This window comes from Candidozyma auris, chromosome 1, assembly GCF_003013715.1.
Source record: "Candidozyma auris chromosome 1, complete sequence".
NCBI classification, from domain to species: domain Eukaryota; kingdom Fungi; phylum Ascomycota; class Pichiomycetes; order Serinales; family Metschnikowiaceae; genus Candidozyma; species Candidozyma auris.
The window spans coordinates 2,878,859-2,906,348 of record NC_072812.1 but is presented as its reverse complement, the minus strand read 5'-3'; the positions used below and the strand labels follow the sequence as shown (position 1 = coordinate 2,906,348).

General features: G+C 43.4%; 7 protein-coding genes across 7 annotated transcripts; 3 read left to right on the top strand and 4 right to left on the bottom strand. All coding sequences in view use genetic code 12, as the record gives it.

The window, feature by feature from the left end:
• Positions 1–1,778: 1,778 nt before the first annotated feature.
• On the bottom strand, positions 1,779–4,568 carry ROT2 (glucan 1,3-alpha-glucosidase ROT2; the record flags this gene model as incomplete). Its single annotated transcript, XM_029033350.2, has 1 exon — positions 1,779–4,568. The coding sequence occupies one exon, from the start codon at positions 4,566–4,568 to the stop codon at positions 1,779–1,781; it is 2,790 nt and encodes a 929-aa protein (XP_028891942.2).
• Positions 4,569–5,480: 912 nt separating this feature from the next.
• BRE1 (E3 ubiquitin-protein ligase) lies at positions 5,481–7,511 on the top strand (the record flags this gene model as incomplete). The annotated part of the gene is made up of 1 exon (XM_029037607.2): positions 5,481–7,511. The coding sequence occupies one exon, from the start codon at positions 5,481–5,483 to the stop codon at positions 7,509–7,511; it is 2,031 nt and encodes a 676-aa protein (XP_028887927.2).
• An 816-nt stretch (positions 7,512–8,327) lies between these two features.
• On the top strand, positions 8,328–10,238 carry BDF1 (chromatin-binding protein; the record flags this gene model as incomplete). Its single annotated transcript, XM_029037606.2, has 1 exon — positions 8,328–10,238. The coding sequence occupies one exon, from the start codon at positions 8,328–8,330 to the stop codon at positions 10,236–10,238; it is 1,911 nt and encodes a 636-aa protein (XP_028887926.2).
• A 339-nt stretch (positions 10,239–10,577) lies between these two features.
• DUS4 (tRNA dihydrouridine synthase) lies at positions 10,578–11,483 on the top strand (the record flags this gene model as incomplete). The annotated part of the gene is made up of 1 exon (XM_029033347.2): positions 10,578–11,483. The coding sequence occupies one exon, from the start codon at positions 10,578–10,580 to the stop codon at positions 11,481–11,483; it is 906 nt and encodes a 301-aa protein (XP_028891939.1).
• Positions 11,484–11,525: 42 nt separating this feature from the next.
• SMC4 (condensin subunit SMC4) lies at positions 11,526–15,782 on the bottom strand (the record flags this gene model as incomplete). Its single annotated transcript, XM_029033346.2, has 1 exon — positions 11,526–15,782. One exon carries the CDS (start codon positions 15,780–15,782, stop codon positions 11,526–11,528), a length of 4,257 nt encoding a protein of 1,418 aa, XP_028891938.2.
• A 506-nt stretch (positions 15,783–16,288) lies between these two features.
• Positions 16,289–16,990, bottom strand: CJI96_0001336 (uncharacterized protein; the record flags this gene model as incomplete). The annotated part of the gene is made up of 1 exon (XM_029033345.2): positions 16,289–16,990. One exon carries the CDS (start codon positions 16,988–16,990, stop codon positions 16,289–16,291), a length of 702 nt encoding a protein of 233 aa, XP_028891937.2.
• Positions 16,991–17,551: 561 nt separating this feature from the next.
• CJI96_0001335 (uncharacterized protein) lies at positions 17,552–26,539 on the bottom strand (the record flags this gene model as incomplete). The annotated part of the gene is made up of 1 exon (XM_029033343.2): positions 17,552–26,539. The coding sequence occupies one exon, from the start codon at positions 26,537–26,539 to the stop codon at positions 17,552–17,554; it is 8,988 nt and encodes a 2,995-aa protein (XP_028891935.2).
• Between the last annotated feature and the right edge of the window lie 951 nt (positions 26,540–27,490).

The following is a 27,490-nucleotide window of genomic DNA, read 5'->3' as shown; positions in this document are numbered from 1 at the left end:
GATATTTTTTTTCTCTATACGGTGCACTCGGGACTTACGCCGAATGATAATGTCAGATTTCGGTTAGCTGCCGGGGAGCACGATAGAAAGATTGTGACTCGTATTTTTCATTACGGCAGCGTTCTAGCCCGCTTTTGGAAATAATTGGCTCAACTTGATTGGCTGGGCGAATGTGGATGGGTGCAAATAGTCTTGCTGATACTAGCAGTAGCTTGCAGGAGGTCGCAGACGATGGAACGGTAGGAAAGTTAATGGGAGGTGATTGAGTGGATGGTAGGTTGACAGAGAGAAGCCACTTGGAATTGAATAAAAGATCAAAGGACGTTGATTTTGTTCTTGTTTTATGAGCTCATTGTAGTGGGTGGCACTCGTTGAAGTCTACTTCTGTCTGGGATCTGGTACCTACTTCAGGGTCGATTTATGGCCAATGTGCAACTACTTGTGCATTCAGAGAGAATAGTACACCAGCCACCATATCTAAGTTCATAGCTTATGAAGAATTAGCAGCCATCTATTGATTCAAGCTGGATTACCTCAATTGAGGGTTTGATATTTATGTGCTGGTTAAGTAGTTAGTGTTGTCTCAGCTGCATCGCAATTTGCGGCCATTCATTGCCTTCTTCAGAAAAGTATCAAAATTGTCATGATTTGAGATGAATCTTCATTAGCTACATTTTGAGTTACTTGGTATCTACTTTCATCGAAAAAAAAAGTATGTCTTCCGAATATTGTCCATTCAGATAGAATGTGAGCTCTGTCAGAGCTCATTTCACCAGCACCGTATAAGAAACACCACCGAGAACATGAGAAATTCCCCAGATATTTTCTTGCTGCTCGAAAATTTGAAAATCAATCACCCTAATGAACACCTTGATGTAAAATCGTCCGCAAAAAATAAACTCTTCCTTTGTGCTGCTTTCTACTACATCATCTACTGCGCACAGAACATCAACTCATCAAATGCACCAGTTCTACTGTGTGTATCTCCTACAATCACTCCCTAAACCGGCCTCATTTTATGTTGGCTCAACCCCCGATCCCGTAAGACGGCTTCGCCAGCACAATGGGTACATAGCGAAGGGCGGAGCTTACAGAACGAAAAAGAATGGCTTCAGGCCCTGGATCATGGTGGCCTGTGTATGTGGATTCCCTTCTAAAGTAGCTGCTTTGCAGTTTGAGTCGGCGTTGCAACACCCTTTCCAAAGCCGTCATATTCACAAGAAAATTTCAAAGTCGGCTCGCTCAGCGGCCTCGGCTCATCAACGGTTGGGTAATATACGACTCTTGGTGGAGGCGCCTGCCTTTAAGCGAATGGCGCTTCAAGTGTGGATCTTTAACGACCGGATTCACGATATTTGGGAACAGAATCGGTATCATATCGAATGTCTGGCTCGTGTAACGAGGACGACGTTCGATGAGGCTTTCAACTCCAAAGGAGAGCATTCTTTACATGGCATTACTACAAGTGAGTACGAGAGGGTTTCACGAGCACTTGAAGCTCTGAATGCATCCTGCTACGCATGTAACACTGCCATTGATGCTACCAACGGTATATTTATGTGCATTTGTGATTTTAGTTTCCACCCGCATTGCCTTCTACGGCTGTTTCTTACGGGCAGTAGTGAGATCATTCCCTGTAACGGAAAGTGTCCCCATTGCCTGGTACAGCATATATGGGCAGATATTGCAAAAATGATCTCTCTCTCTCAGCGAGCATCGTCCGGATTGACTGCTATAATGCCTTACAAGCCTGATAATCAATTGTCTCAGCAAGTTGATCACAACTCGTCGTGACGGGTGGACTTCCTGAGCTTGACTTCCCAATCCTTATTGATACTAAGTTTAGGACCCACTAGTTCGAGAATTCCGTCTTTCCTGTTGATCGCCGCCTCCCACTTTTTGCCATCTTGGGATACTTCAGCGGCGTTCACATCATCGGCACCTAAAACTGTGATTTTCTCGATAACAATTCCATCAAGTTCTTTTCTAATAACATCGTTTCCCGCAAAGACTGCACCTTTGATGGTATTGCCAGTGGCTTCAAATGCCGAAATAGCGAAGTTGCCGCTACGGTATGCAAAAGATTCCTCGTCGTCAACATACAACAACCCTTGGGCGGAGCCGCTATTGTCCAAGGCAACAACTAAGTGGTAAGGGTCGTGTCTCATGAGCCTGGAGGACCGGCGGTAGCGGTCTTTCCTTGTAAGTATATGGCCTCCCTTAAGATACATTGGAATGGTTCCAAGGTCAACAGACTTCTTGATGGTTCCCGGCGAAGAAAGTCTGATAGCATCAGCTTGAGGGAACCCATCGGTGAACTCATAGTAAGGCTCAGTATCGGGAATGTAAACTTCAACATATCTAGCATTCTGCTCTGTCACTGGCTTAACCATCAAACCGCTATTTCCAAGGAAAAATTGATCATCAATAGCATAGACATCTTCATTCTCTGGGTTCGAATAATAGAGAGGTTTCATCACTGGGGATCCGTCGGTGCTCGACTCGTAGAAGCTCGTGTAGAAAGCAGGTAGCAAAGAGTACCTTAATCTGATAGCGTCCTTGATGTAGCTCGTGAAGGGCTCTCCAGGAACCCAAGGCTCTCTACGTCTGCTATCAAGATGGGCATGAGCTCGGAAAAAAGGATACCAAATACCTGTTTGGTACCATCTCGTGAGTAATTCCTTGGAAGGGTCACCGAAGAATCCGCCAACGTCCGCGCCGGCAAATGGCATGTTGACCGCATTGAGAGTCAACGTCATCGGAATTGAGGTCCTGAGATACTCCCATTTGGCCATGTTGTCACCAGTCCACGTTGCTGCAGTTCTTTGTGATCCAGCAAAGAACGACCGGGTCAATATGAATGGGCGCTGTCTTTGGTCGTTCGAGGCTCTCTTAACAAGAGAGTTGTACGTGAGTTCGTGAAAGCTTTTACCGACAAGATTATGCAAAGAACGGTGCTCCCAATTCCCATAGTGAAGGTTGTCCTTGTGAGCGCTTGTCTCAGGACCATCAAACACGGATGGCTCACTCATATCATTCCAGATATGGACATTTTGAGCCTCTCCAAATACGGCGTTATCTTTCGACAGTTCATGAAGCTTATCCCAATATTCTTGTGCCGATGGATTGAGGGAATCGATCCATACGGACTCACCGGGCCAACAATGATGTTTGTAAGTCTCGTTCCGTGAATTCTTCTGGCCAATACCGTATTTGTCAATGTGATCACTTATTTCGTAGTCTAATTTGAAATGTGGGTCGATAAGAATGACCATATTTCTTCCGGTATGATCCAACTTTCGAAGCATTCTCTGAGGATCAGGAAAGCTGTCTGGATCCCATGTGAAGTACTTTCTTGTGTCCGTATAGTCCACGTCAAGCCAAATGGTATCATACGGAATCTCATACTTATCAAACTTGCTGTTGATGTCGAGCACATCCTCCTCATCGTTATACATCCATCTGCACTGGTGGTATCCTAATGAGAAAAGCTGAGGTAATTGAACATATCCAGTCAAGAGACCGAGATTTTTATTGATAGTCGCTGGCGACTCACCCATCAGTATTATCAAATCCAATACACCAGCTTCGGAAATCCAGTGCGAAGTAACCGACTTTGGCTTTGATGCCTTGTTAACATCGACGTAAGTGTCTGCACTGTTCATCCACATCACCCCAACAGATACGGTGGGATTTGTAGCTGTCATGATAGGAATGGAGCCGTACATGGGCATTCTTGACTCTGAATAATATTCGAATATGTCGACATTGTAGAGTCTGTAAGGCCACAGCGAGTCTGTTGTTTCTTTGAGGCTGAGGGAGTCTGCGTGCTCAGGAATACCATAAACATGATCGAAATTGTGGAACACAATATCAGCGGCCACAGACTCAGGCCCCAATCTCAAAGAGTCATCTTTGGAATCAGCAAACGAATCGTGGAACATGTCAAATGTCAGTTCCAACTCACTATGAACGTTCTGTACATTTTCTTCTTCGCTCCGGAAGTGCTCAAAGTTTAGAAGCTGTTTCGAATTAAAAGAAACTTGTGGGTGATCTTGGTAGTAAATAGTCAAGACAACGCTGTTGAGGTCTAGCACCGCTTTAAACTGTTTATCCGCACCATACACTATGGTAATAGAGTCTTTCCCTATATCCACTTTCTCCTTCAACAGCACGTATTTATCTTTTTCGGGCCCATCGAAAATCGCCTGGGCAGTTTCATCGTACCTTTTTGTGTTGAGCCCCTTGATTCTCACCTTCGATCTATCTTCATCAATTTTTAACCTCACATTGTCGCCCTTTAGCAACGAAAACTCAAACGGAAGCTTCACGAGCTCGTTCGGCTCTAGCTTCTTATACAAGGTACCTTCCAATTTGTCATTTTTCAATTCAATCGACAGTGGATCCACAAAGTATGGAATATGTCTTCCCAGGTTCTCAACTTGGCGTCTGTAGTGTCTGTTTCTCGAACAAAACCCCAGCTGGTCGCAATTTTTGAACAAATAATCTTTAGCTGCCCACGCTTGGAGCCAGAAACAGCAAAATGCCACGACGATGTTTAGATGCATTGTGTGATTGGCTCTGTGTGGTAAAGGAGCTCCTGGCGTGTCTGCTATACTTAGTAGTGCACGGTGCCTCGCGATGTACAACCTCCAGCTACCCAAATAGCTTGAAACACGTATTAACGAGGCGAGGCTTATATTTGGGAATATTGGGGATTTTGATGAAGATGAATTCCAGGTTTCTTCAGTCTTGAAAGAAAGTTCGAAAAAGTTAAAGATACGGTATGTTGAAGTGTTCCTGAGTATAGTGCTGTAAAGGGCAGTTTTAAACGGCAAGAGCACCTTAAACGACGATATACCATCGTTGTTTGTTGATTGTGGTTTTGTTCTGTCCAGAATATCAACTTCGATTTTGGAAACGCCAATGAGTCTGTGGGTTAAACGAAGTCAATGTCACCATGGGTTCCTGACGAGATCTCAGGAGGTCGTTTGACCGCAGTGATTCTTTTGCGGAAGTAATAGAAGAACATGGTGATGCTGGATACGGAAGGAAAATCTTGATGGAGTAATTAAGTTAGCACAAGAAAATCTCTACTTGGTTGAGTTCAGTCCAAAAGTACGTTCTAGTAGGGAGCTGGTTCACAATTATGACTGCCTTCGGTGGAGATTGCAAAAGAGCAAGGTCTACAAGCATCAAAGGTTCCAACTCAGCCAGTGGTTTTGATTTTACAGTTGGGTCTACTTGTCTCTCCATCAATCGACGTGTCGTCATGCTGGCTACCATACTTGGCGTTATACACCGGTCGTGTCCAGCTTTCTTATACGCACAAGTCCAGGAGAAAAAAATACTGAAACATATCAACCACAGCTACATCCTGACGTGGCCCTTTTAACCTTGCATAAACTTCGTCCCATATACTCAAGGCGAGCCGTTTCCAATCTCATTAATATATTGCACCGCTTGGTCTGCTTGTCGCCATGGAAGCCGAGGACAAGAAGAGACCCTTCAGTCTGGTCGAACCTGATGTATTCACGAAATCCAAGAAACCACTTCATGAACTCAGCGAAGATGGTCCACTTACACAACAGGATGTTCTTTATTTCAAAAAGGAGGCCATTTGGCGTCAGATGCGATTTTACAAGCTTCAAGCTGATCAACTCCAGCTTGAGCTCTCCAAGTATGAAAAACGGTACCAAAACTTTGTAGCTGCTCATCAGCTTTTGGAAGCCTGGTATTCACAAATCCTCAAGTCCTGCAATCTCGAAGAAGAACCCCAAATAGACTTATCTGCGTCGACATCTTCGATCCAAGAAGCTCTAGAAGCTAGAACAGCCAAATTGGCAGATCTTCTCAAATCAGTAGACTCAGATGGAAGCGGCCTTCGTGATCTCCTAAAGCTTGAAGGTTGTCTTGCTGCTTCTCAGAAACAGAAAGAAGATCTCGAAGAAAAGCTAGCAGAGCTACAGAATGAGCTCACAGCGTTGAGGAAGCTGAAAGATAGAACTGAGCTGGCTACCTTGCAGCGCATTCAGAGCAACAGTCTCGCAAAGACCGAGGAGGCCGAGCCCTCTAATGGCAAGCACGATAAAGACGGAAGTATAGAAAACGGTAATGTGGATGCTTCAGACACTGTGGTCATCTCCACAGCGGACAAAGAAGAGCTCGAGCAGCTACGCATACAAGCAGAAGAGCTCAAGGCTGCCATTGAAACCTCCAAGCAATCGCTCGAGAAAATGAGCAGAAGACTAGAAGGTGCTGAAACGTACAATCAAAGTTTGAAAGAGCGTTTGAGTAATCTTACTGATGAGGACCTTTCTAAGTCGTCTAAATTTGTCGAGCTCGTGACACAGAACAAGTCTTTACAAGAATCGCTCGCCCAGACTTCAAAATTCCAGCAAGAGCTTGTTGACAAAGTTAAGGCTCTTGAAGAGAAGGATGGTAATTATTCCAAGCTTGTCGATCAGGAGCTTGCAGATGAGAACACTCGCCTTAAAGAAACTCTTTCAAGAAGCGAAAATGACCTAGCTAGAATTCGAGCAATAAGAGATGAGTTGCTCGCGAAGCAAACTATACTCAATTCGGAGATGGAGAATAAAAAGACTAATGCTGCGGTGAACGAATTAAATAGAGTACTCAGCGAAAGGCTCTCAAAACTTGAAAAGACCCGAGAGGAAGAATATGAACGCAAGGAAGATTCAAATCTTCACAGTTTGTCGAAGGAAGAACTCATAAAACGCTTGCATATCTTGAGCTCAGAAGTCAAGGAGATCGAGGCAGCATTTCAGCAGACGAGAAGTCTTTCTTTGGATAAGTTGAAGGAAACTATTGATAATGAAGGACTCATGAAGAAACTTACCATTGAAAAGAACAAGGCTGATCAAAAGTATTTTGCAAGCATGAGAGTGAAGGACTCTCTTTCAGCAGAAAACAAGGTGCTCAAGTCACAAATCGCGAAGTCTCAGGAATTGATTCTGAAGTTCAACGAGACTGAGAAAGCATATCTCAGCAAGATAGAGATCCTCACCAAGTCCGTGAACGATTACAAGGTTATCAAAGAAATGTCAATCCAAGAGAATACGCAGCTACAGAAAAATCTCAAGATGCTTAACAAAACCCGAGACAATTTGGTCAAAGAGTTGAGTGACATCAAGCAAGAGGCGGCGGAGCTCAAGAAACAGAACGGAGGATTGACAAATGAGATGAACGCCAAATCCATGGCTTGTAGTAAGCTTGAGGCCAAGCTTCGAGCCACGGAAAGCTTACTTCAGAAATACAAACAGAATAACACATCGTCCATTCTTGAGGAAGACGAGAAACAACTAGAGGCCTTGAGGTCGATTACAAAGTGTTCTGTTTGTCTGAAAAATTGGAAGAATACGGCCATCACTGCCTGTGGTCATGTCTTTTGCGACGGCTGTGTTCAAGAACGACTCGCCGCTCGTCTTCGAAGATGTCCCACCTGTAATAAGGGTTTTTCTTCGAACGACTTGCTTTCGATTCATCTTTAAACCTGTCCTCATGTTAAGATATACGAGTGTGATGCATATTTGTCCTTTGTGAATAAAAAGGGACAAGGGCAATACTTGATCAATTTGAAGGTGAAAACGGGCTCATTCTGCAATCAAAGGTGTAGTATGAACTGAGCGAGGAGCATACTACGGTATTGAGGAAGTTTGTCTCATGATTCTGGCCCCCCTGGCTGCTGGCGGGCTGACGGGATGCCGTGGACGTGCGCCACTCACACCCTTTTAGCAACCCGTCTGTTCACGTGATCACAAATTGAAGTTTGGTGCCGGTGGCGACCGGGACATGCAAAGAGCAAAGAGATTGTGTGACTCGCACAGTTAAAGAAAATAAGACTCTGTATACGATCTATTCAACGCCATCAAGCCTTTCAGAGGAAGGATAAGAATAGGTGCAAAAATTAGTGATGACGTCGAGTTCTAAGAGGAACACTCCCACTTTTTTTTTTTTTTCGGTGCTTACATCCAGCGTTCGTGCAGGCATGTGAGTGCATTTACCAAAAACCAGTGAGAAGCGCACCGCTGTCTATTGTCGCGCCAGCAAAAAGCGGGAGATATATAAATAAACGTGATTTCCCAGGAGGTCGCAAGGGCCAAAAATTCGCATTTTTTGCAAAAGTTTTTTTTTTTCTCGCTCCTGAACACAACCGTGGGCCTGCACCTAATTCCACTTGCGTGTCTTTTGATTGGTTGACCCACAAAGAAGCTCATTTTTGTGGTTTTCCTTTTTTTATTTTTTTTTTTTCAATCGACACCCACACCTCCCGTGCCGTTATCACCACGTGACTTGAGCTCCTTCCCATGTCTGACATTTCTCAACTGACTGCTCAAGCTGAAGTGTCTGTGACGACGCCAGTTCCACAGCTGGGAGCTCCGGATACCACGACGCCGGTGCAAACACCGTCGGCAGATATGTTTGAGAAGGGAGAAGGACTGCACACCGCTGGAAACGGCACCTCAAATGTCGAAGATTCTCCCGCTCCTGAAAAGCCTTTGTCCCCACCAAACCCCTCCCCTTCCCCCGAGAAGCACAAGATGGATGAGGATGAACAGGAAGAGAGCTCAAAAAAGCAAAAGGTTGAAGAACCTGGAGATGAGTCCAAGCCAGAGTCTAGCTTATCCCTGACGGATACGTCGAAGATGGAACCTGCACCTAAGCCACCTCCAGAACCAGACATGACGAATCTCCCTGCGGACCCTATCCCTAAGCACCAGAACAAGTTTGCTCTCAATACGATCAAGGCTATCAAGCGTTTAAAGGATGCCGGCCCATTTCTCCATCCAGTCGACATCGTGAAGTTGAACATCCCTTTTTATTACAACTTCATTAAGAGACCAATGGACCTTTCCACCATTGAGAGGAAACTCACAGTTAACGCATACGAAGACCCTCTGCAAATTGTTGACGACTTCAACCTCATGGTTGACAACTGCATTAAGTTCAACGGTGAATCAGCTGGTATATCCAGAATGGCAAAAAATATCCAGGCCCAGTTTGAGAAGCATATGTTGAACATACCTCCCAAGGTTCTTGCTGCCAATGGGCACTCTTCGAACACTGGTGCTGCATCGAGAAGACGCAATGTTATTGTGAGTGATGACTCGAAGACTGAATCTGTGGCTGCTCATAGGCCAAAGAGAACGATCCACCCACCAAAGTCAAAGGAATTGCCATATGATGTGAGACCAAGAAAGAAGAAGTATGCAGCTGAGTTGCGCTTCTGCAACCAGGTACTTAAAGAGTTGACATCCAAAAAGCTTTACAGCATCAACTTCCCCTTCTTACAACCAGTTGATCCAGTCGCATTGAACATTCCTCACTACTTCGATGTGGTGAAGAACCCAATGGATCTCGGGACTATTCAATCCAATCTTGCAAACAACAAGTATGAGAATGCTGATGATGTTGAGCGAGACGTGAGAATGGTGTTCTCAAACTGTTATTTGTTTAACCCAGAAGGTACTGATGTTAACACTATGGGACACCGCCTTGAAAGTGTGTTCGACAAGAAATGGGCTCAAAAGCCTGTCCCACAACCTTCGCCTCCTCAGTCTGATGGCGAGTACGATAGTGACGAGTACGAGGATGATGATGGTGAGGTCAATGAAGCCATGTTGTCCAGTGTTCCAGCTATCCAGTTTTTGGAGAATCAGCTCATCAGAATGAAGCAGGAGCTCGATGAGTTGAAAAAGAAGGAACTTGAGAAGTTGAAGGCCTCTCGCAGAAAGAAGAAGAAGACAAGGAGAACAACAAAGAAGGCCAGATCTAACTCCGTCTCGGACCGTCATGACGATCAGCCTGTTGTGACGTACGAGATGAAAAAACAGGTGAGTGAGGTTGTTCCTACGTTGAATGACAAGAAGTTGCAAGCATTAATCAAAATCATCAAGGATGATATTGTCATCAGCGATGAAGAAGAAGTTGAGCTCGATATGGATCAGCTTGAAGACCGTACCGTGTTGAAGCTTTACGATTTCTTGTTTGGTAAGAAGGCTGCGTCGCAAGCGATGAGCAAGAGCAAGAGATCCACTTATTCTACCGGCAATATTGACCAGCTCGAGCAGTTAAGATCACAACTCCAATTGTTTGATGACGCTGAAAGATCAAACGGAGGTTCGGGTGTTCCCGCCTCCACGTTCGACCTCAATAGTATTCCTGCACAGGAGTCGTCTGACGATGATGCATCTTCAGAGTCCTCGGAGGAGGAATAGTTATTGATGCGGATCTTGTATTATAGAAAATTATGTACTTTATAGCTTTCAATGAGGTTAACGGCGTAATGAAAGACAAACTGGTGTAGATGTTGCAAGAGAATTAGTAGCTTAGAGATGAGCATCGAAGATTGGTCACGTGCATCTCACACTTCGATGGTATCGTAAGTATCATTTCTTTACCTTCGCTTCATCAGCATCACATCAACAATTCGTTTCATGACAACCCTAAAGCCATGCTTGCAACACATAACGCCGCGTGATCCCAAAAACAGTACAGTTAGGATTTTAAAAACCATCAAAGAAACGCGCGGACGTCCTGCTCATATAGTGGGGCCCATGGTCAGATATTCCAAGCTTCCATTCAGAGAGCTTGTTCGTCATTATAATGCTGATATCGTTTATACGCCGATGATATTGGCCAGAGAGTTCGTGCGTAACGATATCGCCAGAATCAGCGATTTTTCAACAAACCAAACTGACAGCCCCGTAATAGTTCAAGTGGGCTGTAACAACGTTCAAGATCTTCTTAAGTTTGTCGAGATGATGCATCCGTACGTAGACGGAATTGGTCTCAATTGTGGATGTCCCATTCGAGAGCAAGTTCGTGAGGGAATCGGTGCTGCCCTTATGTCTCAACCGGAACTAGTTTCCGATATGGTAAGAGCGGTTAAGCAAAAGTATGGCGATTCAATATGCATTGAGACCAAAATCAGGATCCACAGCGACTTGAATGAGACGGTCAGGTTTGTAAAGATGGTGGAAAGCGCTGGCGTTGATTTCATCACTGTCCACGGGAGGACGAAAACAACGCGATCATCACAGCCAGCCAACTTAGATGCCATCAAACTAGTCAAGGAGACTGTCAAGGTCCCTGTGGTTGCAAATGGTGACTGCTTCACGCAAGAGGATTTTGAGAAGATAGCAAAATATACTGGAGTTGATGGTGTTATGGCCGTTCGTGGCGCCTTGGCCAATCCTGGCATATTTGCAAAACACAAGACAGCACCATGGTCGGCGGTGGAATTGTTTCTAGACCTTGCCCTAAGCTATGGCTTGCCCTATCGCATAACACAGCATCACTTATCTGAAATGCTAGGTACGATGATACCGAGGCTGCATGTCAAGGAGATGAATGAGCTCTCCAATCTTGTTGACCTTATAGACTGGCTAGACGAACATTTTGTGCTTAAAAGAAGGGGGGAGGACGGATTTGGCACAACAATCAGCCCTCAGTGGAAATAGGACCACACCAACATAGCATAACGAACAACTGCATCATCGTCATTATGTCTTAACCGCTCTTTCGTTTAAAAAGTCTTTATTCTGAAGGGTAATACTTCTGGTTCGGTTCTCAACTTTGTAGATACCCACGAGCAGCTGGGCCAATTCAAACATATTGTTTCTCAACGATATGACAACAAACTGAGCGTTCTTAGTTCTGTCTTTAATATAGTTGGCCACAATAGAAACGTTCCTGAAGTCTAACGCTGCATCAATTTCATCCATGACGTATAACGGCGTAGGCTTGTACTTATGAAGAGCAAACACAAGAGCAAGGGAACTCAATGTTTTCTCTCCACCGGAGAGATTGGAAATGTTTCTCCAAGACTTTTTAGGAGGCATGACACTGAACATGATTCCCTCCGAAAAAGGGTCCAAACTGTCCACAAGATCCAATTCAGCATTTCCACCCATCGTAATCATCTGGTACATTTCTTTTAATGACAACGAGATCGTGTTGAATCCTTCCATGAACTCATCTAAACGTTTTCTCTTGAGCTCCTCACAGTGACATTTTATGTCATCACGCTGCTTTACAGTCTCGTTTAATTCAGTACGACGAATTTCCAATTCTTTCTTCTTCTCACCATATTCTTTGAGGACCTCAATATCGACTTTGACGTCACTCATATAATGCTCAAGGGCTTCAATTTCTTCCTCGATGTTTGCTATGTTGACATCCTCGATAGCTTCTTCAGTGAGCGTTTCAATTTCGGAGCTCTCGTATTTGGATCTTTCATCCTCAGGCATCCAATCAATGTATGAGGTACAATCACGAACGACAAGATTCCTAATCTCACGATTGGCAACTTCAATGGCGGATTGGCATTTGCGAACCACCCCATTAAGTTTTTCGAGCTTATTTTCGAGTTCAATCTCCACTGACTTGAACTCATTGATTTTAGCATTGAGCTCTTCTACCTCTTCCGCTACCTTTTCAAGCTCAGACTCGTGTTCGTTCTTCTTCTCTGAAAGGTTGTCGATTTCTTCTTCTTTCAGCTTGAGTTCCTTTATACTGCTCTGCAAATCCTCTTTGACTTTCTCTATTTCAACACCAACAGATTGGAGCTCTTGCTCGCTCTCACTGACTATCTTTGTGTGTCTTTTGGCATCGTGCTCAAGCTTACGAAGTGAGATAGCATTTTGAGAGCTCTTGGCCTCGTTGAGCTCGATCTTCTCTTTCAATGAGCTCACCTTTGAATCTTGAATTTTGAGCTCGACACCACCAACATCCATAATCTTCGTTTGAAGTGCAGATATTTTCGTTTCAGACTCAACCATCAGCTGTTTAAGTTTTTCGCTCTGTTGGGTGAGCTCTATAAGCTCTTTTTGCTTTTCTTTTATTTGTCCTTCGAGTTCGGAAGAACCATCCTCACTCTCTTTTTGGGCTAAAAGCTTCTTGCAGTTTCCCGAAACTTCCTTTTTCTCAGAGATCAATGATTGAATATCAAGTTGAACACGTTTAATGGAGAACTCTGTCTCTGGCGCCAAGTCTTTAAGCTTTTGAAGATTTTCTTCCATCTCCTCACACTCACGTTGAAGATGGCTGACGTCTTCCTCCATCGTAGCCAACTCTTCTTTCATCTTAGCGACGTCTTCCTCGGTGTTCTCTGCCTTATCAGTTCTAGCGTTGGATGTAAGCCTCATGGCTCCTCTAGCAAAATGAGAGCCTCCACCAGACATAGCACCAGAGGTATCAACCACTTTTCCGTCGAGTGTTACAACCTTGTATCTCTTTGGACCGTAAGCAACGCTCTTCGCCTCTTGAAGATTACTAGCGACCAAGGTATTGTAAAGCTTGCTGTAGAATGCGGGTAAAAAACGCTCTTCTTTGGGAATGATTAAGTCAAAAAGTCTTTTCACACTCATAGGATTCCCTGGAGTTTGAATAGGACTAAGATCAAATTTGCGAAGCTTGTTCAAACAGACAAAGTTGGCGTACCCAAGTTTGTTTTTTCTAAGATAATCGATACATGCCTGGGCAGTTTCAACTGTGTCAACAACCATTGCGTCTAATCCTGGGCATGCCGTCGATATTGCAATGTCATACTTATCATCAATCTGCCCCAAGTCACCCAAACGACCAAAGAACCCGGAGATTCTTCCAGAACGAGCGAGCTTTGACAAGCTTGTCAAGACCTTATTTTTGTTTTGAGAGTTGCTCACAGCATTGAATGCATCTTGTGTCTGTTGTCTTGCCGAATTAAGCCTATTCTTTTTCTTATCGAGCAGCTTTCTGGCATTCTGGCATTGCTCCTCACCAAGTAGGACCTGCTCTTTGATATGCTCGAGCTTTTGTTCTAACGCATCTAGCTCAGCCTCCTTCTCTTTTCCTTCTCTCTTGATATCTTGAAGTCTTTGAGAGGCTTGCTGGAGTTGACGATCGGTTTTTTTTGTCTGCTCCTCAAGCATATCAAGCTCGGACTTGATTAACAGTATTGCACTCTCCTTTTCTTTCACCTCATCATTTACCGGAAGAAGTTGAGCCTCAAGTTCTTGAATCTCTTTTGAGAAATGCGAAGTCTTATCAGCAAGCTTTTCTCGAAGTTTCATTAGCTTCTCGCTTTCTTTCTCGAGTGACTCTTTAAGCTCCGCCATTTCCTTTGCTGCCTGCTCTTCAGATTCTTTTAGAGCTTGAAGCTGATGTGAGGACGAAGACAAACTTCGCTCGGATGCCTGCTTCGTCTTCTCAATTTTCTTTGCTTTAGTTTCTAAATTTTTCACTCTTTCTTCTAGCGAAACATTCTTGTTGTTGAGAGATTTGTGTGACTTATTGGCCCGGTTTATTTCATCGTTGAGTTTTGAAATGCCTCTTTGAAGAGTCTTTTTTTTCTTATGAGCCTCATCCACTTCGATATTGAGCTCCATATTCTTATTTTTTTCCTCGCTGAGTTGTTCGGAAACTTCTGCGGCAGTTTTTTCGTAGCTTGAAAGGGACCGCTGATTTTCATGGATGGTCACTTGGAACTTGACCGACTTTTTGTTAGCAAGCTGCTTCTCTTTTTCCAAAAATTGAAGAGCGTCATTCTTTTTCTCCTCAAGAACATTGGTGTCGTTCTCAACCAATTCGAATCTATGCTCCTTCTCTGAGCAGACCTCATTAAGCTCGTCCAATCTCGTCAAGCCATCATTGATCAAAGACTTGTACTTAGTTGTACCGATAATATCCTCCAAATATTCCAACAAACCGTCGTCATTCTCCTTTTCTGCTTTAGCCTTCATTTGGGATATGGATTCAACCTCGCCCTGTAAAATCAAAAAACGCTTATGATCTAGATCGATGCCTTGGTCTCTCAAGTATTGCGTGACATCTGTATAATTACTTGATCTGCCGTTGAGGTAATACTGGGATGCGTTATTTCTCGTAGCGCGTCGACTTATGATGATTTCAGACCCCGGGATATCAGTAGCCGCCATAGGGTCTACAGGATCGTCTAGTACATGGCAGAAGTGAATGTCTACTTGGCAAAAATCGAGTTTCTGCCCTGACTCCGACGAATGGATCAACTCCAGGAGCTTGCCTTGTCTCATTTTCAGAGCACGAAACCCAAATACAAAAAGCATCGAGTCGATAACATTAGACTTTCCTGAACCGTTGGGCCCCACTACAGCAGAGAATGAAGGATGGAAGGGCCCGATCTCCTGAACGCCAGCGTAGGATTTGAAGTTGGTGAGCACGAGCTTGCGAATCACCAACCTGGGCTTCATTTCGTCCTTCTCTTTCATTGCCTTGCGAAGTTCAAGCTTGTGTGACGAATTAGGTCGTGATTTTTCCGCTGCCTCCATCAGTGGCTCCTGCGGAGAGGCAACCTTCAGATCCTCCAACTCTGCTAGCGTCACCTCCTCATCCTCCAATTTTGAGACGTTCGTGTCCTGGTCTATATCGTCATTGTTGGCAGCCATAGAATCGTTCTCATTGTGGTCGTCATAATGCGTAGCGCCAGGATCACCATCTCGATTGACCTGACTTTCAGTAGCGTGGGCTCCATTTATTACTTTCGGTTCCTCTATATTCCATTCCCCACTTTTCTGGATTTCCTCTTCGTGAATTGTATCCATTAATTCGCCCCCTCTTCCTTCATTGGCGTCAACAAATGTGGAGTTGTCGTCTGTCATTGACGCATCTGAATCAGGTAGAGCGTCCAGATGCTCCAGCTTCACAGAATAGTTCTCGTAATCTGAATTATTTATGAACGTGTCCTCCAAATCTCCCTTTTCCGCCTTATTGCTGGGCTCAAGTGCCTGCGTGTGTTGCTTCATTGAAGATTTTGAAGCTCGCTTTTGACAGAGACCCGTGAGAGACGTGAAGAGACCTTGTGTTTGTATACATTTAAGTCGCGACTTCCTTTAATCTACTATGTATGGCAGGAGCGACGAGAAAGAGAGGAGCGCAAAGAAAAAAAAATTTACTTGATTGGTTTTGCTCTAAAAGAACTGTGCTTTTATTACCCCTGTTACGTGTGTTTGACTTTAGTCATACTTGCTGACGTGATGTGTCATACTTAAAATAGTATGGCTGCGAAATCAACCAATAAAGTAAATAGTGCATTATGAGGCATTCGATAAATCTCTCATATAACAAAATTAGAACTAGAAAAATTGTAATGTCTTATGCGATCTCTATTTCAAATGTAATTCATACTTGTTTTTTCGATTACTTTGCCTTTTGGATGTTGCTAATCTGAATTCTGCTTCCTGCGTTTGCTACCATTCAGATTCACTGTCGTATATGCTATTGTACATGGTATACTTACCGATTATGCTAATCATTCGTCTTTCGCCTTGTCTTCTTTCTTCTCCTTCTTTTCTTTCTTTTCCTTCTTCTCCTTCTTGTCTTTCTTCTCCTTCTTTTCCTTCTTTTCTTTCTTCAGCCTCTTGGAAGTGGACTCAGCACCTTCCGCGTCTTCTTCAAGCTTTCTCTTTTTGCTTGTCGTTGCCTCCAGATCGGCAGTCACGTCTTCCATCTCTACGTCTCCCTTTTCAACCTCTGTATTTTCGACTACTTCAGCATCCGAGGCATCGCCAGCCTCAACAGCTTCTGCTTCGGCGTCAGCCCCAATCTCTTCAGGCTCCTCACTGTCAAACTTAATTTTTTTATTCTGCGTGACGGCCTCTCCTTCGTCGTCGAACACAACCTTCTTATTCTGAGGAGCATCGTCGTGCTTCAGATACTCTGCATCGAGCTCAGCCAGGAGTGGCGGAAGCCCCCTCAACTCTCTTTGCACTCTCTTCAACTGACCTATTTTTGGATTGGTGCCGACATTACTCGAGAATCCTGTGTTCGAGAACACTACTGGATCGTCACTTCCTGGAATCGCCGATGAGATGGCCTCACTGTTGTTGATAAACTTGGTCAACAAGGCCTCGGCACGAACTTTGTCAATGGACTTCTCTCCCTTGATCTCAATCAAAACAGGTTTCGTCACCTGACTAGGGAGCTTTTGTGTTCTTCGACGGAAACTCGACATTCTGTCTAAGTATCACCAATTTGGCACCCCCGACTCATCTCAAAAAATCAAAGTGCGAACTGCAACTGTTGGTACTGCAGAAAAGCTCCATGGCCAACCTCCAACTTCATTGCCAATTAGCCTGCACTAAGGCGAGCCGAATTTTTCCACTTCAAATCAACCTTTTCACGTCAAACAATGTTTTCCAGTTTGAAACAGTGTCAGACGACTTGGAGAGTTGGCATAAATGCCACTCGTAATTTCTCAATGTTGAGCAAGCCCCTCATAACGTCGAGACTTCCGCCAACATCCTTCAAGACTGCTTCGGTCAATACGCTGATACCTCAACCATCAATTTTGAGTACCCTCCTGAACCTTATTCAAAGACGCTTCAAGTCTAGGGGTAACACATATCAGCCATCCACTCTCAAACGCAAAAGAAACTTCGGCTTCTTGGCTCGATTGAGAACTAGAGGCGGCAGGAAGATCTTGGAAAGAAGAAGAGCCAAGGGAAGATGGTATTTGACTCACTAGGTCGCTCCGCTAAAAAAATGAACTTGTAATTAGCTAATGCATGCATTCTTAGGATGGTCCAAGTGCTTTGGAATAATGCTCATCGATCTCATGGATGAGCTTCTGTAGTGTGACGATAGCCAACTGGTGTGTGGCATCAGGGAACTTGTCTCGGTGAAGACCAAACCATTCCAATGGAGGAGTCGCATTGCCCAACTCCTTGAGCTGAGGCGCTTCAATAATTGGTGGAGCCAATGGAACATATGTGAACTTGGATTCCGTGGCAACTTTCTCGAATGTATCCCTGATGTCCTTGTCGATATCCTTCTTAGCGTTTTCTGCATCGTAAGTGAGATCCTTATCGTTTTCAGAATCTGCTGGAAGACCTTTACCAAAGACAGCATTCTCAATGTCTTCTGTATTTCTCAACTTACCGAGTTTTCCGCCTGAATATTCGGTACGAGATGCCAACGCTCTTCTATGCGCAGCGTACATCTCACGTACGCAATTAACTGAACCAAGGTTCCATCTCACATCTACTGTGCCTCCAAATGACGATTGGAAGAGGTACTCTATGACATTGGTGTTATACCTCTGAAATGTCCTCATAGAGATCATGAACTTTGGTGAAAGGAAGATTGTACCTCCTTTTGCATTTCTAGCGTATTGCACGAATTCAGGAACACTCAAAGCGTCTATAGCTTCACTAGAGATCCCGGCTGCTGTGGACAATGATGCTTTCAAATTATTGAATCTGAGCTCAATCTCGTTTGACACACCCAAAGTGTATTCATTTTGGAAGAAACTTGCGTTCGATTTATCGAGCTGGATATAGAGCACACGAGTATCGTCGAAAGATTGTGGATACACTTGTATGGCTGTTGTTCCTGTCCGCACTTCAATATTGGTCTCTAGCTTCTTCACAACTTCCAAAAGCTTGTTCATAGGAATTTCCTCGTGACGTTTCATGGCATCCTTGCTTGAATCATCAAGAATCTCCCTATAGTAAGTCCTTTTTTCATCCAACATTCTTGACATCGTGCTGAAAATGTCGTGAAAATCAGAGGCTGCAAGTGAGGTGAGGAAAACTTCCGTACTTTTGTATTGGATCATCATGTACAAATGATCTTTCAGAATGTTGATTCCGTTTTTTCGATTGTACACCTCAATGCGCCATCCCTCCATGTTTCCAACAGCAAAAGTATGCTGATCAAAGGACAACTTCAACGTGAGACTATTAAAACCACCTGAAAATTTCACCAATGGAACATCAAGCAGCGGAAGCTCTTTCAACCTCCATTCGATTGTTGAATGAACGTTCGCTTTGTCCAACTTCACATAGCCACCCAAACGTCCCTGAGAGTTTACAAGAAGCTCTTGTAAACCAAAATCCATATCATAAAACCAATCTGAAGTTTTTCTGGAAACCAACCAACTCTTGTTCACCTCAAGGACAACCACACCCAATGCAACACCAAAGTCCACTTCAATGGCACAATTTGACAAAATGTATGTGAGCGAGAACGGAATTGCATAACTCGATGTCACCTCCTTCTTCCTTGAATGAGCTTTCTTCAGAGGCAATTTTGATGACAGATGTCTTCTGGAAATTTGGTAGCTCTTCGGGTACCAGATATCTCTGAATAAATCGACATCTTGGTACTGTTTCATTTTCACATATGCCTTCACGTCAGAGATGCACCCGCTGGAAACGATATTGACAGTCTTTTCAAAGGTAATTGAGTTGGAAACCACAATAGAATGGAGTCCAATGAAACCACTTTTCTCATCTGAATAAATATGCTGCAATGACGCCCCAATTCGGTCGAGACGTGTCACGATGTCAATCGTCGATGAATCCAAAAGGTTGTTTGTCGCCAGCACCGAAGCGCCATCGAACTCCACAATTGCAGCCACTTTAGCCGTTGGCTCACAACTAAGAGACAATTTTTGACTTTCAATGATAACGCCGAGATGAAAATCAACATCCTTGAGTATCTTTCCGATATTCGAACCTGCGTCAGAGCTAGGCTCAACTTCCTTGATACTGGTATTGATTTCGACATGATCCCTCTTGCTATTCCTGAGCATCAGTTTCATGGCGTCAACGAAATCCATTATTACTGGAACACATGAAGAGTACACAGTATTATCAGACAGTTTCATTAAAACCTCGAACTTGATATTGTGCTTCTTCTGCCCATCCTTAAGGTGCTTGTACTGAACTGCTAAATTCACCGATGGAGACTGCAACGATAACGAAGGTGGCACATCCAGAAGGTTTTCCTCTTGCAATCGGTAGAAAAGTACTCGAGAACCCGCAAAAGAGATGCTGGTATGAACAGATGAGAATGGCGGCTTAAACGGCGTGCTTGGCTTTGGCTTCACTTTTTGCGGCATTTGATGTTTATAAGACTTTCGCCGTTGCGTAACCCTGGACCTACCTTGGAAGAAGTCTTGAACTTCAGAGCCTGACTTCACAGTCCGCTCTACGATTACCAAAGAGTTTGACATGAAACGAACATCAAGCTCGTCACCCTTAAGATCGACCCAAAGCTCATCGTTTTTGGTTATGCAATAGTTGAATTGCATCTTGGGCATGAAGGCACGGTTCAAACTGTTGAGCTCAGACAGCATACTGTAAAAGCTAGTACTTGTATTTCCGTTTGCAGCAGACAAGTATCCTTCCATCAAGCTTAACTTGCCAAGATCATGCTTTGTCACCGCAAAAATTCTCTCAGCTCCCAATATGATGCCAGGATAATCCTTATGGGAAGAGCCAAAGAGCCAGCCGATGCAAAAGTTGTAAAATAACACATGTACTGACGAAAATTTAGAAGTAAATGACTTCTCTTCCTTGCTCTTGCTTTGTGGAGTTTTAAAACCTTTTTGGCTATCATGATTTGCATTTCTTTTTGGAATACTCACCTCATAACTTGCATATACTTTTGTAATCAGATCAACAAAGTCCACCAACTTGAAAAGCATACATGGACTGAGACAAATTCGCAAGTGCTCAGATTCGATCTGAAGTGACTTAGTTTGTATTGCCGGTACACTTCCATCTTCAGAGACGTCATTTGATACTTTCGCCGTCACATTCAAGTCAAGCAATGTAGACAAGCCAACAGGGATACTTTGATCTATAAGTGTGATTCTCATGACAGGTATAGAATATTCACCAAAAAGGGAACAAACTTGAACGAATCCCAGCGCATCCCTAAAAATATTTGTAGCGGAAAGAGACATTCCATCTAGCTCTAATGAGTAACGAGTTCGATCTCGGAAAGTCGAGAAGCTTAGATTTTCCTGTTTCAAATTAATCTTAACGACAATCTTATCAAGTGCATTAGCTTGTTCCTTCTGAGTAACAGGTTCCTTTAGTACGGTTGACCTGGGAGGCACAAGCAGCTTTAATTCGGAAACTCGCTGACTAATTTTATCAAGTCTTTTTAACAACTCGTGAAGTGAATTTGTGACATTAAGATTCGTAAGCTTTAAAAACCCGAGATTGAGGTCACCATCAACTGCAAAAACGTCACCGATCTGTATCACTCGCAGTGAAACCAGGAAGTGTGTATCTTCAATTCTTAAAAGAGGGAATTCATTGATCTTAATATCAAACAGAACCTTTCTGAACTTACTTGCATAGGTCAACTTCTCATACTTGTGTCTGATCGATGTTTGACTCTTCAATAGACTGAATTGGAAGAATAAAGGACAAAGGATCTGTATATCACAAGAGATGTGACCTAGTAAAAAGTTCATCTGGAAATCTGGAAGCTCTGAAATTTGGAACGGTTTGGATTTTGTGAACTCTTTTCGCTCAATTTTTTGGTTTGATTGAAGCAGACTTTTCAAGACCGGTAGATCTTCTTCGATTATGAAGCACAACGACTTTAGCAACTGGCCATGATAGTCCGATAGTTTGAATTCACAATCTTCAAAACCAATGTCGACTTGATGAGCCTTGCCTTTGGTTCCCACGGCATTCGCAAGCATCAAGTTCACCTGACTTAAAGTCAACTCAACATGATTCATTGTTTCTCTACCTAAAGACAAGTTGTATTCTTTGGTATTCGAAGCTAAGGACGAACAGGACCTTATCTTATGGAAGCCGTTGAAGTTGTCAAATAGACTAAGCTCAACGAAGGAATGAGGCAATTGAAACCTTACATGGGCTAGTTTTATTGAACCAAACGCAAAAAATAGCGAGTCGTCTCTTGAAGCTGTCGATGCTTTAGATGCGACTGTTAACACATCATTAGTAGAAGTTTCTCCACTTTCACTCGAGTGATCATGACCGGGAATCTCACGTTTAGGTAGACCCTCTATAGAATCTCGTATTGTCCTCAGAGCTTTGACAGTTATCATTGAAAAGCCAGCATCTATTTCCTCGAAGTTGACATACAACAAGGTTTTGGGCACTTGATTTATGTTTGGAAACTTGTGGCAGATCACTTTGATTCCACGTAGCGAAAGACAGTCCTTTTGTCCCTGTGGATCAATTAATTCAAATCTCATCGTCATGACTTCCAAGTGGACCCTGGTAGGCCCTTGCACTTCTCTAGTAGTCAGATCAAAGACTTTTGCTAAGTAAATCTCCCTTTGAACCTCTTGTCGTTCCCAGGTACGCCATGAGCTAAACGCAGTGCTTACTTCATCCTTTGCTGTCAGCGGAACGATCCATGAAGTATCCTTTACTTGCTCATTCATTCTTTCGTAGTCAAGTTTCGATAATCTTTGAACAATACTTCTGAACTTCGTCCCGAGCTTCCAGCCATCATAAAATCTCACATGGTCATCGCAGGAACGAAGAACACTCGATGGTTTGGTGAGCACAGTGGGATCATGATCAAGTCCAGATGTTTTTGCGGCGTTCGCTATCAAGAAAATGAGTTTCTTCATACTGTTCAGTAAGTCATTCGTCGCTTTGTCAACATGAGCATCTGCAAAACCGGTGATCAAGTTCTTTATGAATGAAAATAGCCACAGAACATCTCCTTGAAATAGAGAAAGCTTCATGTCACGTAGCAGAATGGAGGTAACCAATCCCTCTTCATCATCCTTAGCTAGCCATATTTCGAGCTCCTCTATCAAACATGTTGCTGAAGGCGAAAAGAACTGAGGATCATGGAGAAACGCACTTATGCTTTTTATATGTGTTGCCAACGCGAGGGGTTCGTTCAATTTAATATCGTGAGTCTCCTTGATTCTTGTTGTGAGCTTGGTAAATGCGATCGAAGGTTCCTGAACATTGATGGTCATGACTGGGACTTTGGGAGAAGAACATATAACATCACTCGGAGCGAGAATGGGTTCCTCGGAGATTCGAAAGCTGATTTCGGGTGCAACAAATCGAATGTTATCGCAAACGCTAAGCGGAGTAATGAACATCTTGGTATCTTTGACAGTTTTTGCCTGCAAAAAGTCGAGAAGTGTCTCGATATCGATTACGTTGAATCCCTCCGCTAAGCCCAAAAAGGCGCTCACGGCCAAAGGGGTCAAAAATCCATCAATCGCGTCAAATTCCAAAATGAAAGCATCTGTTTTGTGACCTGGTTCTTGTTTCGTATCTGGAGTCACATCACTAGCATGATAGTCAGTTGTGGGGTCAAATCTTTCGTTTGTATCAAAATCGCAAAGCGAAAAATCCAGTGATTCAACAGAGGGAAGATCATCATCGTAGCCTTTTGTTTCTCTGACAAGAAAATATTCATCTGTGAGTGGAATAGATGCATGTGGGAGAGTGATGCTGGTGGGAAGACAACCAAAGGCATTTTCATAGGTGACATCTTTAGAATCCTCATTCATCAAGAATGGGATCCTGTGCGTTGGTGCATCATTTCTTCTTGCCCAAGCTTGTTGATTTCTGCGGAAGTCGTTTGGCCACGCTTTACGGCAGATGTCAGTGAACATCAATGATGTCCTTAAGCAAAATAGATACTTCTTATCAAACAGTTCATCCGCTACGTCCACGGTGATGCTTGGTATAGATACACAGATTTTCGAACTGTAACGCTCATTGGCAATGTCACAAAAAGCCACAAGCATATCATCAAACGCAAGCTTGAAAGTAACATTGGGAATACCAGTGTCGAGTCTTATTATAAGCTCTTCGCATCTAAATGTAAAATTTGCCATGTCGAAGACTAGCGGTATTTCGTAGATAAAAGTATTTTCGAGATCTTTGAAGCCTGTAATGAAGTTCACAAAGAACAGCTTCAATACAGCTAAACAGGAAGGGTGAGTGTCAAACAAAAATGATGCACAAGAAAAGTCCCATTTACAATGGTAAGTTAGAAGACTAGGGGCAAGGCCAAGCATCCTGTGTGTGTGGACCTGAAAGTTGTCAATAAACACATCACCGCCGATGGTCTCACCGATTCCCCTGTACTCCTCGAGATTGAAAATTATACCTCGATAATTTTTTGGGGTCATCTCCGTAAATTGATAGCCCGTTATGGGACTGAAATCAGCCTGTAGGTCCATATAGAAGTGACATAAATGAATATCGATATCAAGATAGTCAAAATTCAAACCAAGATGGCTTTTATGATCGAAGATGTGACTAGGCAAAACTATAAGACCATTTCTAGCCTTGAAAGTGAAGGAAACGTTGAGATCATTTTCAGTCTTGAGTTCATCCCAATACGGATAATCCTCCTCCTCATTCTTTTCCTTGACTGAACCTTCATTGCTGGCCATTGATCTCAAAGATGCCTCTGAGTCATCATTGAAGCCCAAATTTGCACCCTGCGTATATTCCTCGAAAGTCTTGAAGTGTTTGTAGTCGCCCATGTAGTTTTCACGAAACGTGAAGAGATACCGAATGAAGCCACCAAAGAATACCATAGTAATGTTGTCACCAATGGCATCCATGACATTATAGTTGCTATAATTGATTTCAATGTTCCTGTAAAAAGTATACTTTCCGGAAACCTCAAAGTTGTCAGCTTGTCCCATCTTGTTATCACCTTTGAGGAATGAATGACATGTGTGCCACGGGGGAACCTCAAGAGAAAGATTCAATCTGTCTGTGAACAATGTGTAATCAATGGTTGTACTTTTAGCGAAGTTGCCTAGGAGCGGGATAGTGGAGACTATCCCGAGGTTCTTGCCATGGAAGCAAATGTATTTGTTGTTGCTAAAATCCAATGCGTTGTTGATAATGTTATGGTCATTGACGTTGAAATGCAATTTATAGTTCTCGATGTCCCAATTGATATTATACTGAAAGGGCCGGAACTGTTCATAAGGGGGCGGCGTCCCAGATGCGAAGTCAGATAAAAGATCAGTCATCAAAAATGCATGATCTCGAAGGTAAAATAGCTGGCCGTTTTTGCTTTTATTGTTGAACGTCCAAGTTGTATCGCCATTCCACTTGAGAGGAAAGTTGATATTACAGTCCATAGTATGCTCATCTGCAAGAAAGAATACATCGTGATTCACTGATGAGCGCATTTCAGGTTTTCTAAAAAAGCAAGTCACTCTGTTTGGCCAGCCATTCTCGAATGCCTTGTAAGAATTAAATGATGAAATCTTAGAGGCAGCAGCAAGTTTTAGCTCAAACCATCCGAAGGGTCTTGTGATCTTCTGGTTAGCCTTTTCGGATGCTTGGTGAGCAAGTTGCTCTCTGTCTTTGCTCAACTCTCTGGTAGGAGTTCTTATAATCAACTCATCTTTCACCATGAGATTAAAATAAAAGCCGTCGTAGGTTCGTTGAGTTCCCCATGATTCGGGTGCTGGTGATGGCTCGCTATCACGAGCTAATGCTGGAAATAACAATGCATGAAGTGGCCCACGCTGCCGATCAGCCCATGGGCCATAGTGAAAAGTACCCATGGAGACAATCAAGTCGACGCCAAACTTGGGGGACCTTTTTTGTTTGAGAGAACTCGTGGTGTTCAATCCTGGAACATCGTAGTAATAGATGAGCTGAGTTGACACAGAGTCCAAAAGAATACTGTATTTGGCGTATTCCTCGATTGTGGCTAAATTCATCAATCTCTCATCTTGGAAGTCGTCTATGTATCGTCTCAAACCACGCCATTCTTCGTTGATATTAGAGTCCTTCTTGCTGATTAGCCTCTGGACCAGAAATTTGTGAAAGAGCTTTTGGAAGCGTTTTAGGGACAATGCGTGCCTCGTTTTAGCACCTCCTCTATGAGCAAATGCCTCTGATGAGTACCTCAGTGGGTCGTAAGATATGTTCGTCTTCATGGAAACTTGGAATCTCTCCATATTGAGATCATAGTGTGCTCTATATTTGTCAAATTTAGTTGGCGCACCATGGATATCCACTAGACCTAGAGCTGATTTAAACGAAGCAACAAGAATGGTCGGGGTAGTCGAGTTGCCCAATACGAAGGCCCCCTTCTTAATTCGAACGGATATGGGGAGAATATGGAGCAAAAATCCTACGGAGTTGGACGCGCTGCCATCCACTTTTTCACTTTCGGAAGAAGCAGCCTCTGAGGAGTTCTGAGTGGACTCCTTGGGCGACGATGTATGAGTAGCCGAAGAAGATGCCGAGCCAAAGCGGGATCTTAAAGCTTCTCTCTGGGATTGCGGTAGCTCTTTCTCTAGTTTCTCTAAGATATTGTCATATGAGACTTGTCTGTTGTACATGAACACCTCGAGTCCCTCTAGTAGAAGCTGAAGACTGCTTGCAAGCTTTGCGTTCTGCTGAGAGCTGACGCCCTCTGATTCCTCGGCGTCGTTTCCTCCACGGCGCAAAAAGTACTCCAGAATTCGTGTTGGTCGAAACAACCAGTATCTCCAAGTAAGGTTGAGACGTAGTATAGATATCGTATAATCCTGGTTCGAGATCACAATGTTTTTGGCGGTCACTCGACCACCCAAGGGAGAAATTCGGAACGCATCTAGCGATATTCGTATCTTGCAGCGCCGCCAGATGAAGAGACGGAGGATTTGGGTCAACACGAACCCCACCAATCGAGGGAACCAGAAGACAAACGCCAACCCGAGAATTAGCGCTAGGATCCAGTCGGCCAAGTAGACCCAGGACGATAGCGACGAGCCGTACGAGACCATGTGGGGAAGTTGTTGTGGAAAAGGCTTTGTGATATGAGTGATTAGATATGGAGAGATGTATAAGGAGTGTACATTGAGAGTATGAGAGATCAATAGGTGTAAATGCAAAGAAGAGGTAATATATCAAAAAAAAAAAAAAAATAATAGAATTCTGTCTTTTCTATTATGTAGGCATGCCTAGATTAGGGACTTGGGATGTTTGTAAGATATGTGTGTGGTGGGATGTGGAAGCATTTCTATCATTGCGATCAGACATTCTGATGATGGCAAGTGAACGTTGAGAAAGCTTGAAGTTTGAAGACGCATTGGGAAGAGAAGGTAACAATTTAATAGTTTGACCTTGTTGCTTCAAGATAAGAGAATAATAATCTGATCTCTCTCTTATTCTGGCGATCTGTTGCTCTTACTGTTGTGATAAAACCTCCAAACGTGAGTACATCTACAAAATGGCTGCAAATTGCGCTGGTGAGAACAAATTTGATTTCTGATAAAACTTCGTTTAAAAATTGATAAAGCACAAAATCTGTTCAAAATTAATATAGTTCACTAGCAAAAGGCATTATAAAAATCTGAAGACTCTCTCTGGTCGTTTTTTAGTTTTCCTAGGGATAAATGAGGCAATCACGTACTTGCTGCTTTTCGCAGCCATTCAAGGATACTTCAGTAGGATTAAAGCTCGCCATTCCACAATAGAAAAACGAACATCTAAAAATGTAGATTGACAACTCTTCATTCATCCTAAATTCAATAAGATCATGAAAAATCACTAAATATAACTCATTCAAATATCTATAAGATTGTTGAGTGTGCCTTCATCGCGTCTTTCGCTGCGCAGCATTAGGAACACTTCTGTCACCATTTCTGAAACGCTTGGACAAGTACCAAACTAAAGAAAAATTCACTTATCACTTAGCTCATCCTATGTGAGCACGGCAATTTGAAAATTGACTA